The sequence below is a fragment of the Plecotus auritus genome (assembly GCF_963455305.1).
Source record: "Plecotus auritus genome assembly, chromosome: 1".
Classification (NCBI taxonomy): Eukaryota; Metazoa; Chordata; class Mammalia; order Chiroptera; family Vespertilionidae; genus Plecotus; species Plecotus auritus.
Genome location: NC_137770.1, coordinates 174,900,666 through 174,913,036, shown reverse-complemented (window position 1 = coordinate 174,913,036; position 12,371 = coordinate 174,900,666). Strand labels below are relative to the sequence as shown.

Sequence of the window (12,371 nt, the reverse complement as noted above, 5' to 3'; positions counted from 1 at the left end):
ATGTTAACACCTTCAGAAAATTTGACATGTGAAGTTTTGAAGCTTGTTGTCAATACAACAAAACAGCATCCATATCAAATCGCATATATATCAACATATGTGTAACTCCATCTATTGAAAAAAATCTGCATTAGTAACCAGTACACCTGTTTTGAAACTTTATTTGCTATTTTTTCATATCACTTCATATTATTATTATTATTATTTTAACAATTTCTTCCTCAGTACTTCAACTGTCCTTTTGTTCTTTTTTTTTTCTCTTTCATGGATGCCATGTTCTTTTGGAAGCTTTTTTACATCAAGTTAATGGCCTTTTAGGCTTCCTCCACATAAATAGGAGTTCACTTTTTGAATAGTAAGAATTATATGTCATAGGAGGGGCATCAGGATTTTAAAGATGCTTAGGTGGGGCATGGCCAAAAAAAGGTTGGGAACCACTGCCCTAAATCAATCACTTGTGAGGCAGAATAGAATTCGTACAGCCAATTATGATTTAGTGCCAAGGCTGGACACAGAGCCACCTCTATTAACAGAGCAGAGGAGCACATGGCTGTGGGGTGGCTGGCCAATACTGTCTGCTCCAACTACTGGGAACATGGGAATTGTCTCCCAGGAGCCAGTAAGTTGTACAAACGCCGTAACCATAACACAACAGAATAAGAGGAGAGGGTCGTTCCCACACACATTACGAGGCAGAGATGAGTACTAGTTCTCAACCAGAAATTTCCATGATCCCGACATCCCCTTTCCCAGGAATTCTAAATCACTGGGTGTTGCGGTCATTCTTGGTACTCGCTCACTGCAGGGCATAATGTGAGAGAAGTTGGTGCTCACGTAAGTCCTCTGTAAGGGCTGAGGCCTGACCTAAGGGGTTCAGCTATGTGGCTGTCACAAACATTTCTTTCGTGGCAGGATTCAGTAACCGCGTCCACAGAGATAAGGAGAGGCAGTGACAACACATGGCACGAGGAGGCAATGCCCTTACTTCTGCAAAGCCCGTTTACTGCTTGGCCCCGATTGAGGGCTCCAAGATATCTTAGCAGGTTGGCCCACACGCGGTTTATTGGTCACACCTACAGGACTCGCCGCCAGCTTTAACAGGCAGTCCATGAAAGCAGGGACGGGTCAGTCTTTTTTCACTGAGAAACCCCATGGACAGGAACAATGCCTGCTCTGAATGGCCATCGGTAAATGCTTGGTGAGTGAATGAATACATCCTTAAGTTAAACAGTCTTCAGAGTCAGAACACTGGTTCTATCTGTGACTTTTAGGGTTTTGCACAGCATCACTCCAATTCATAGCCTACTATAAGTCAGTTAGAAAACAAGAATTCCCCCCACTGACTTGGAAATATTTCTAAATACCTTTTCTGCATGACCCTTCTTATTTTATGTGCTTACTGAATTGATAAGATTGCATTCACAGTCAAGGTAGACTCCAGGGATATTTTTTAACGCTTTGAATTTCCCACACAAACAATGTCTGCTTGTCTTTCTCCCTAAATCTTACCCAGTTGGGGAATAAGTTTCATATCTGAGAGCCAGAGGTAGCCCAAGAGAGTGTTCCTCCTGTCACTTCAGGAATGCTTGGGAAACATATCTTTATTTCTCCTGCTCTCCAGTTCCCTTTCATTCCAACAGAGGACAAAGCCTTCCTGTTTATTTCCAAGTGACTTCCCATGGTTTAAAAACCTCTCACAATGAAAAGTCAAGTAAGAGAAAAAAAATAAGAAGTTACAGTGAATGTGAATGAGAATATTACCATTTTTATTGTCTTCTTCATTCTAAAATGGGAAGATGTAATCCTGTGAACTGGCCTCCTCTCTCTCTCTCTCTCTCTCTCTCTCTCTCTCTCTCTCTCTCTCTCTCCAGAATGTGCTCTGAACCCCATCTTCCCAATTGCTCTATAAATGTTTGCATAACTGCTAACAGGAAAGCCTTCTCAGAAATCCAAACCAAAAAGTACATCAGACTATTCCAGTAAATGTGGCAAAAGGAATCTATTAACATGGCAGATATGACTAACCATGGTGCCACACATGAACTGTGGGAGAATGTGCTGGACATTACTATTCTCTTGCAGAAATAATGGGTATATAGCACATCTCTCTCCTTTTATAAGTTGCAGCCAGCATATATTTATGCCTATTCATTAATGTATTCTTCCTTTAAAAATTCATTCTTCTCTGATATCCTTTTCCACTCTTAAAATTTTTTTAAAGACATTTGCCTTTATTCGCTTCATTTTTGCTATAGCTTCATGGACTGATTGAGTGACAATGACTATTATGTTTAAAAAGTACTACCACCATTTACTTAGCACTTATTTTGTTCCAGACTCTGTTTAGTCCTCCCTTTGATGGTTAGAGATTATTAGCTCCATTTTACAGATGAGAAAACTGAAGTCCAGAAGGTCAAGGGGTTGCCCAAGGTCACAGGGACAATAAGTCTCAGACCCTGGATTCTGATGCAGGGAAGTGTGGCCAGAAACTGCAATCTCTAGGGCAACAAGGACACACTCCAGTATGTTGCTTCCATTTACATTCCTTCAGCTAATTTTTCAAAATTTATTCCTTGAAACAAACTTACAAGGTGAGTGTATTCCCATTTTACCAGAAGAAAGCTAAACATAGAAGTGAAATAACTTGATCAAGCTCACAGAACTAGAAAGGGCAGAATTGTGATGTAAATTCTGGCCCAACAACTTCGAAGCCTCACAGGGCACCTGGCAGAGAATATTCTCTAGTTTTATGGAGAAGAGTGTCCTCCTGTCCCCCAGCAGCAGTGCGATAAAACGGGATTTCAACAGTGACAAGAAAATGATGTACCAGTAATATTTACCAAGTAAGAATTTTCTGAGTTATATCCCTAAGTCCCAGTCCCTCATAAGGTTCATATATACACTGAGTGGCCAGATCATTATGATCTCTGAATGCACAATAATCTGGCCACTCTGTGTGTGTGTGTGTGTGTGTGTGTGTGTGTGTGTGTGTGTGTGTGTGTGTAATAGAAGCCTGGTGCACGAAATTCGTGCATGGGGAGGGGGGTATCTCTTAGCCCAGCTTGCACTCTCTCCAATCTGGGACCCCTCAAGAGATGTCCGACTGTGTGTATGTGTGTGTATTAGAGGCCCGGTGCATGAGTTTGTGCATGGGTGGGGGCCAGCCAGCCTGGCCAGGGGGAGGGGACATGGGCAGTTGGCCAGCCTGCCTGCTGGTCAAACTCCTGGTTGAGGGGACAATTTGCATATTAGCCTTTTATTATATAGGATATACACGGAGTGGCCAGATTATTATGCGTTCAGAGATCATAATAATCTGGCCACTCAGTGTATATGTAAATAACACATAAAATGAGGAAACTCTTAGATATTGAATGAAAGGCCTGGATTATCTGCATTTCTTTTCTTTTTTGTTACTGAACTGTATCTCAAACTTCTCATTATTAAAAGAAAATCTATTACCTAATCAGTCTTGATTTTAAAGCTAAACTCTCAATGGTGGTCCATTTTGTAAAAAACTACATGATTCTTCGCAGAGAAAAGCCCTCAAATATCTCGGTCAGATTCTCCAAACTCTCCCAGTTTATCAACTAGAATAAAAACTTGGCCAGAGCTAAATGGAAATTAATGGCCAGCACAGTACTGGGCACAATGGAATGTTTGTGGAATTATTAAATAAGCCACAGATAGAATAAGCCACTTAATGCAATGTATGTACATTTTAATTTTTTACATGATTTCAAACTTACAGGGTGTTGCAAAAGCAGTACAAAAAATCCCTACAAACCTTTACCAAATTATTACAATTTATTAACAATTTTCCCCATTTGCTTTATCGATGTAATTTTATGAACATGATCATGTGTAATAAAGTAATGTGTAGCCTCTTATAATTAATCAATCAAGGTAAAATGATTTAAACCCAAACTAAAAAGAACACCACTTTTCTGCCAGAGTCAACTGTTAATCTAACTCCTCTAAGTTGAAAAGCTCCTTGGATTGAGCCAAATCGGGAGCCCTGTGGTCCTGTTCCGGTGGTTCCCCAGAGGCTGGCCTGTGCAGACATCCTTCTCTGGGTAGGGAGGGGCAGCTGGGTTATAACTGGCTCATGTGGTGGTGAAGCTAAAAGGGGAACCCTCACAACACCGACCTGGCACAGCTGGCTGGAGGGGCCCCGAGTACACAGCCTTTCCTGAGAGGGCTGTGCACACTCCTGGGAGCGATGCATTAGAGGCCTGGCAGCAGGCGGACTGCTTCCGGCTCTTTCTCTGGTCTCTGGCTGCCTGCAGCTCTCGCTGGTGGCTCAGAAGTGCTTTCGAAAGTAGCTGGATTCCCTTAGTAAATATCAGCCAAGGAAGTCACATGAAGAGATTGCTCCAGCTCACTCTTGCTGGTGGGCCTCCAGGGGTAAAAGAATACAGTGCGAGTCTTCTCCGTCATGAGGAAACCATTGTCGCTGAATCTCCCCGGGATGCTCCCTACATCCAACCACACAAAGGGCGCCACAGCTGAGGTTTCCAGGTCAAACACAAAGGTGTCCTTGTGCTGAGAGATGATGGCCTGAAGGAAAAAGATAAATGAAGTGAAAGATGAGGGACAAGCTCTCCGTTCCATACCTGACGCCTATCAGAGCGTGTTTATGTGGGCCTAACAGGGAGTATATTTCCTACAACTTTGGTTCACCAGCTGCTAAAGTCATACATTCCATGCACTGTGTCAGATACTGAGAAATACATGGGAATGTGTTAAGGCTCTGGGAAATGACCAAATTGTAATCTCAAACCAAGTGCAGAAATGTGTAGTCTCCTATTATTAGAGAGACTATTTCACGAGAAGCTCAAAGCTTTGTATCGTTTACAGTGTTTCTCAGGGTTTCATCAAGAGAGGAACGTTTTTGCATAACTGCTGGGCCGTTTAATGACTTTCTCGGGATCTATCTGGAGCCAGCCACAGAGCACAACCCCGGAGCTCACCTCCTGCTCCTCTGAAAAGACCCAGAAACGTAGACAGCAGCCTGCCAGGCATGTACAGGTCTAGCATGAGAGCTTTCTCTTCTTCACTACAGAGAACTGCAAAGCCACAATCATGAACACTTTTAAGATGTGTGAAGCCCACACGGTATCAGCAATCAAACGCACAGCTTAAATCTTGTCATTTGTCATCGAGCAGCACGTGCACAGTGAGGCTGAGCTCAGCCCGAGGGCGGGGGTTCGCAAGCCTCTCTGAGAGAGTATGGATGAGTGTGACCTGGTCATCCAAGCTCAGCTGTCGTCATGAAATACGAGTCCTTAGCATGGGTATATGCCACACCATAGGTTTGACATTACATGTTATGTGTGGCATCAAGAATTTCAAAGGAGAATTTTTACTATACATAACTTTAGCCTTACACACTTGTCTGATTGCCATTCAGAGTTCTGAGCTACAAACAATAAAACAAACCTGTGGAAGAAGCAGAAATGAAAACTAAGTATATTAGGTAGCTCGCAGATGGTCAGAGATTCATGCTTGAAGCTAGATGTCAGATTCCCAAAACAATCGTCCACCTGTTCCGGTAAAGCAGTCACAGCATGCGATTCACACAGCTGGCTCTGGCCAGCCCACACGGCTGCTACGGAGGCCCCGGTCACTGCTGCGCCAAGGCCGAGGCCGGAAGCGACTCTGGTACCTGCTCACTCTTGTTGCCTTCTTCCAACTGGAATCTTATTTCAATGCATCTGACTACGGAGCCTGCAGCCTGCGGCTCAAGCTTGCACCCTGGCTTCAGGGAGGCAGAGAAAACAAATTTCTGGCATCCACCTGGGGACAGATCACCCAAGTGCCTGGCCAATGTTAAGCCTGCAATAAATGCTTTGTTGTTGTTGTTGTATCCCTTTAGGAAAGGCAAGTCTCACTGAAATTCAAATGAGGTAGGAAAAATAAAGAAGTCCTACTTCTCTCCCACCCCGCATTATCCCAAGATAATGAAGGCTTAGCTAAGGAAAGAGAAAAGAATTGTTTTCAAAATCCGAGATCTAGTCTGCTACACAGTGGGGTTGTTTTGTTTTTTCTTTTCTTTTTTTCTGGAAAGAAGCTACTTAAGTATATGTCATTTCCTTCTTATCTGTTGTTACAGATAACTTAGATTTCGTTACATGAATCTTTCATTACTGGGAAAGAAGATATATGTTTTCAAATCAAGGATTAAGAATTTCTATATCATTACTTCTAAAGTAAATGTAAAAAACCCTCCCACTTAAGGCTTCTCAATGAAGTAAAGGGTCAGACACATTTAAAATTTGCTAAAACTAGAGAATGGACCTTTCTAGAAAAATATGTTCAATCACTATGTGTAGGAGGAAAATGAAGGACAGGGTTTTAATCGACTAAAGAGATTCCAAATTCTCCAGCTGTACAGTTTTTATAACAACACAGCCTGCTCATGCCATTGTTTTTCTTGGCAATTATAAAGAGATTTGATAATTAAGCTACTTTGCAGCAATAAATCAAGGAGCATAGAATGAAACTTTTAAAGATTAATAGACTCTACTTAAAATTTCAAAATGAAAGTGCTCCTCCTGGCTCCGATGCTTCCCTGAGCATGTTCCCGGAGCGTGTCAGTCCCTCTAGACCTGTTTGCTCACTTGTAAACACAGATGATAAAGTGGATGGGAAATGGGGTTCTGTGGAAAGTAACTTCACAGGGCGATCTGGTCATCAGTCCCCAACTGGGCAGGTCATGGTGGGTGGCCCACACCTATAACTTCTTTAGAAAAAGGTTTATCTTTGCCTTAAGTAAACCCTGCCCATCATTGCTGAGTATCTAGGTTAACACACCTTTGAACAACCAGAAGTGATGGAAGGAGACTCGACTTGGGGTGGTGAACACACCATACAGTGTACAGATGATGTGTTGTGGAATTGTGCACTTGAAACCTGTATAATTTTGTTAACCAGTCTCTATCTATAGATAGATTAGATTAAAATAAATAAATAAATAAATACATAAACAAAGAAAGACCAGCAGTACTAACCTGGAAGGGGTATTAACACTCCAGACAGCACACAATCTTGTTAACTATCCTGTAATACAATCCCTGTGTTGCTTCCTCCCACCTCATGCAATCTTCCTTGTTCCCTCCTTAATTTCATATGCATAAAAGAAGCTGTTATTCTCTGGAGCATTTAAGATCTTGCTCCTTGGCATGTACCATCAATTTGGCTCAAATAAACTCTTATGAAAATTCTCTACAGGTTTGACCATTTCTTACATCAATAATAATACTTCGGGGTTGGTGCACTGAAACCCCAGGACCGAGTTTGGCACTCTGGGGTGGGGGTGGGGGGTGGAGGTATGGGAGTGGGGCGGGTGCGGGGAGAGAATCCCTGATGACCCTGACGCCTCTCCCTCCACTGCGAGAGCCCATGGGGGAGGGCTGATGGGACAGCAGGAGTAGCAGGAACCAAAAACTTTTGACAAATGCTGAATTAGAAATAAAAATCATTTGGCCTTTGCTTCCAGTGAAAAGGAGCCAAAATTCCCAGGCCTTGGGGAAACTCTGTTCCAAGGAAAAAGTTAGCAAACAGCAAGATGCAGAGTGCCTGCCCCGGAGCAGGGCAGCTCCCGAGGTCATGGTGACCCCACCGACCGGTGCTTACAGTGATGTCTGCCTTCTGGAGCCCCTCGGCCTCCTTCGGTGAGGACAGGAAGTGATAGTTGGTTGAGCTCAAGGGTTTGCTGTTGGTTGACAGATAAAAGGAAACCACACAGCTTTGCCGTGTACAATGCCCACATCTCTGCAGCATTTCAGACACCGGCTCCTGATAGAGAAGGACAGCCTTGCCTGCTCTCATCACAAAATTCGGGGTCCTGTGAGAGCACACAGGCTCCAGGGAACTCCACCTGTGCACTCTCACCTGTGGAGAAACAACACAGAACAAAAGCAAACATTGCTGGGTTACTACTTTTTTAAGAGGAAAATAGTAGTAATCATTGATGAAAGGCGGAATAGCAGGAGTGGTTAAGAGACTATGAAACCCGGGTTTAACCTCAGCCCCACCAAGTACTAGCTGTGTAGCTACACAAGTTCATCAGAGTCTCAGAGTCTCTGTTTCTTCCTTCATAACGGGAGAATAATAGCAGCACTAACTTCACGGGCTGCTGTGAGAATTGAATGAAGCACATACCCAGGCACTGTCATTAGTCCATAAGCATGACCTATGTTCAATGTCCTCCAAACTGTAGCACCCAAGACTTGAGTTTCTACCCTTGCTTTTCACCTAGCATTGTTTTCGATCCAAGTTTACTTTTCCACATATGCATTCTCAATAAAGCTATTTCCTGCTTTCCATGATTATCAGTAAGCTTACATTTAAGTGGCACTTTATAATTCAGTTGCATCTAATTCTTTTATTCACTACTCATAGAAAGCCTTTTAGAAAATACCATAGGCTTGCCTGGCTGCTGTTGCTCAGTTGTTGAGCATCAACGTATGAACAAGGAGGTCAGGGTTCAATTCCTGGTCAGGGCACATGCCCAGGTTTCAGGCTCGGTCCCCAGTGGGGGTCATGTAGGAGGCAGCCCATCAATGACTCTCTCTCATCATTGATGTTTCTCTCTCTCCTTCTCCCTTCCTCTCTGAAATCTATAAATATATATATATATATATTTTTTTTTTTTTAAAGATTATAGGCTGGTATAATTTTACAGATGAGGAAACTGAATCACTAAGACATTAAGACTTAAGGTCACAGAATAAACAGCAGTTTTACCCTGAAAAGGGGTATGATGACTCTGGGACAGCCCATTTTCTACTCCAGGCACTAGAAACACTCTGATACAAATTAATTTCTCTTTTCTGTTTCCCCAAAGAAAAAGCACCAAATAACTAACGAAATAATCTAAAACTCTCCATCACAGAGAGAAAATCCAATCAACTTACAGTGAGCATCACGCGGTTCGAGTGAAGGTCTGACACCCCATAGACGAAAAACACTCCTTTATCCTCAAAACCCACTGGCCACAGTGGCGCGAAGAAATGCCGAGCAAAGTAATGAAGCATTTTCCACTTTCCTCCGTACTCTAAAAAAGTCAGCAAAGTTAGGACGTGGGCAGGGTCAAGCAGTCAGAATCATCACCCACATGGCCCAGTGGGTATGAATATGTCATGATTCTAAAGACTGAGAGTGGAAGGGAGACCCACAAAGATCGGGAACCCACATTTGGTGAGGCTCTGAGCATTTTTAACGTTGCCACATATTATCCTCACATCTGGGTAAGGCACACCTTAACATCCATTTTTCAAATGAGGAAACAGGGGCTCAGACAGTTAAGTCAAACATGCCACAGGCCGTCTTTTGGGCCCAGAGTAACTCCTTGCTTCTGGGAGCTCAAGGCGCCCACGCTCCTTTTTACTACACACACAAGAAGAAGGAAACCAGTGGCACTGGCAGTGAACACCTGTTATGAATACTCCTTTGTAAGAATGATTTAGAACTCACAGTCTCCTGTTCCCATGAGCACAAGTCCCCTGAGTGAGACAAAACAAGCACTGTCACTAACGTGGCTGGCAAGTTCCGACTGGAGAACACCCAACCAACAATTAAGGGCAGTTCCTTATATACAGTTATAAGTTGCCAAGGACCTGTAGAATGCTGTGCCTGTTGGCAAATCTAGTATGCTAACCCCACAAACCAAAAAATATGTCGCCCTGGCCAGTGTGGCTCAGTTGGTTGTCCCATGTGCCGAAAGGTTGCCGGTTCGATTCCTGGTCAGGGCATATGCCCAGGTTGTAAGCTCAATCCCTGGTAGGTACATGGAGAAGGCAGTCGATTGATGTTTCACTCTCGCATGGATGTTTCTCTCTCTCTCCTTCTCCTTTCCTCTATCCTATATAATCCTATATAATAAAGAGCTAACATGCTAATGGTCATCACACCACAAAGATTGATGAGCAGGAGGCTGCATGCGCAGCAAGGCTTGCAAGGGTAGCTGTCCAAGGAGGCAGGGCGCCTCCTCGCAAGATTGAGCCTCTAGTAAATAATAAGTAAATACTGCCCAATTGTCTAAACAGTATCTCTTCATCCTGTGTTAAGGGCTATTCCCCCCATGCTCCACCTGTGATTCTCATCCAATACCCTTTTGTCTGGTTGGAACTGATACAGAGTTTAGCCAGATAAAGTTGATCAAAACTCCAGTTCCCCTCAAGAGGTGACCTGGCACTAATCAAAGCCTGTGGTGAATGGATTTTAGATTTGTATCCATAGCTGGTTTAAGAGCCTTACCCAGCAACATGGCCTTTTTATTTCACGGCTTTGCCTCATTTTTGACCCTGAACTTTTGTTGGTATTAACTGAACTTTGCTTCAAACCACCTCTGGTGAAGGCCAAAGATTCATCATTACTTCTGGATGGTTTCTCATGTACCAAAGTAGAATAATTCAAACTGCAAGTGCCATGCCAGTCATCTCACCTATTGCTAGTTGGACTGCTTCAATTGAGAACCCTTCCTACTTGGACTTCTGACTCTACTACCTCCCCTTTCAAGAGATAAATAGGGCAGAATAAAGATGACTTCATGGTCTTAAACAGGAGTCAAGCAAAGGGACATTTTAACACTTAGTGGGGCCAACCTTCCACATGGTTGAAGTCTCCTAAATGGAAGAAGAGATGCATAAGTAAATGCCCCTTTGCCTTGGAAAGTCCTCTTAAATTCAAATCTAAGCAATAATTATGACACGTAACAGATCTCTGTGCATGAATCTACCCACCCCGTTAGCCTGCTTTTGTGACACTGCACAGCACAGAACTCATAGCGAGGCTGCCTCTCAGGCTCCTGGAAAGACTGTGAAGGGGGGTGGGGGAGGGTTCCAGTTCATTGACCAGCTGCTGGAGAATCTCCTCACCTCAGCCTCTGGGTTTTCTCAGCGCCTCTCCCCACAGGGATTGCTTTCTCTCTCACACACACACACACACACAAGGAATGCTGAAACACTTACCCAGAGAGGCCCAGGAAGGAGCCGGCCAGATGTCATTCAGCTGCCAATACAGCGCCCCCATGGTGTGCCCTTTTCCATCCACTATCTCGCTGCGACTGCGGCGGTAGAATTCAGTTTCTGTTTTGACACACTGGGCCTGCATCACCTGAGTCGGGTGAACATTAAAACACATGTGTGACTGTTTGATGTAGGCTGTCCAGATCTGAGAAAATTACAGATTGTTCGTTTTTAAAGTGAACGGAATAAATCAGAGAAGCATTACATATACCATTATTATACTAGATCTGGAACTACCCCCTTAGCATCAGAGAAGCTGTTGTCTGTAAAAGCTAGTGGGTTTGGGAGGCTTGGTGTTTGACTCATTATAACAATTGGGTAATCAAAGAGGCAGGACGGTGTAAAGGTTCTTTGCTAATGGCAGTGTAGGCAATGATAGGAAACAAAGACTTATTCCGGAGCAAATGCTATATGTAGTGAAACACTAAGGTTTTTGCAGTGATGGGCTTTACTAATATTTGCAGAGCTGTTTTTTTAAAGCTTTATTAGAAAAAAATCTGTAGGAAAAATACCTTTATTTTGAATCTGATACTGACCAGTCCCTATCCCCTTTTTTTCTAGTCAAGCAATTGTTTTTATATCATGACTTTTGAGAATGTAAAATTTCTTAAGAACGCAATTCCTTCATCATGGCAGAAGAGATGGTAAACTGCAGCAATGAGACAAGTGAGTTTAGTTGTTGTTTAAGAGGCAATAACCAATTCATGCAGGACCCTTAATTACTGTCATTATCATTGAAAAATCAATCTCTTTTATTGATGCTGTTGCTGAGACTGTGGGTGTCACATGCTCCTAGCTTGGAGTTGTCGTTCAGAAAGGCTCATAAATGAGAGTTCATTAGGAGACGTCACCAAAGGGAACCCGGAGAGATGGTCAGGGCTGCAGGATTCCTCAGTCAGAGGGAAGGATGGCCTTAGAGGAAGAAAGAAGGTTTGCATATCTGGTCACTAGAAGACTAAGCTCAGATGCCTTCTTATAAAGCTGAGAAAACTAGATAAAGGTAGAGCCTTTAGACAGAAGTAGGCTGGCTAGGGAAGAAGTCATAGATGAAGTGATGACTTACATGAGGCAGAGCCATAAAATTCCAGAAGGGTAAACCAAGAAGAAATCGTGGCCATTCAATCTATATATATAAAAGCCTAAGCAACTGGAACAACTGGTCACTATGACACGCACTGCGGCCAGCCAACCGGCCAGATCGGGCGGGGGTGGGGCCGGCCGGCCAACCTCCTGCGGCCCCTCCCCCTGGCCTGTCCAGCCCCAAACACCCCCAATCAGGGCGGCCCACCCATGCACCAATTCATGCACAGGCCTCTAGTAAATATTTATAAGCACCTA

At 43.5% G+C, this 12,371-nt stretch overlaps 1 protein-coding gene across 7 annotated transcripts in view; it reads right to left on the bottom strand.

Annotated features, from left to right (window-relative positions):
* Positions 1-3,688: 3,688 nt before the first annotated feature.
* MANBA (mannosidase beta) overlaps positions 3,689-12,371 on the bottom strand; it is a 132,225-nt gene continuing 123,542 nt past the window's right edge. For 4 of the 7 annotated variants that reach the window (XM_080687649.1, XM_080687653.1, XM_080687651.1 and 1 more), the window contains 4 exons: positions 10,977-11,121; positions 8,922-9,061; positions 7,639-7,896; positions 3,689-4,560 (listed from right to left, as the gene is read on the bottom strand). In XM_080687649.1, the coding sequence (XP_080543775.1) occupies positions 4,336-4,560; positions 7,639-7,896; positions 8,922-9,061; positions 10,977-11,121 (768 nt within the window). In that variant the 3' untranslated portion in view covers positions 3,689-4,335. The remainder of the gene's footprint in view (positions 4,561-7,638; positions 7,897-8,921; positions 9,062-10,976; positions 11,122-12,371) is intronic. The other 3 variants (XM_080687650.1, XM_080687654.1, XM_080687655.1) reach the window with 1 other exon arrangement.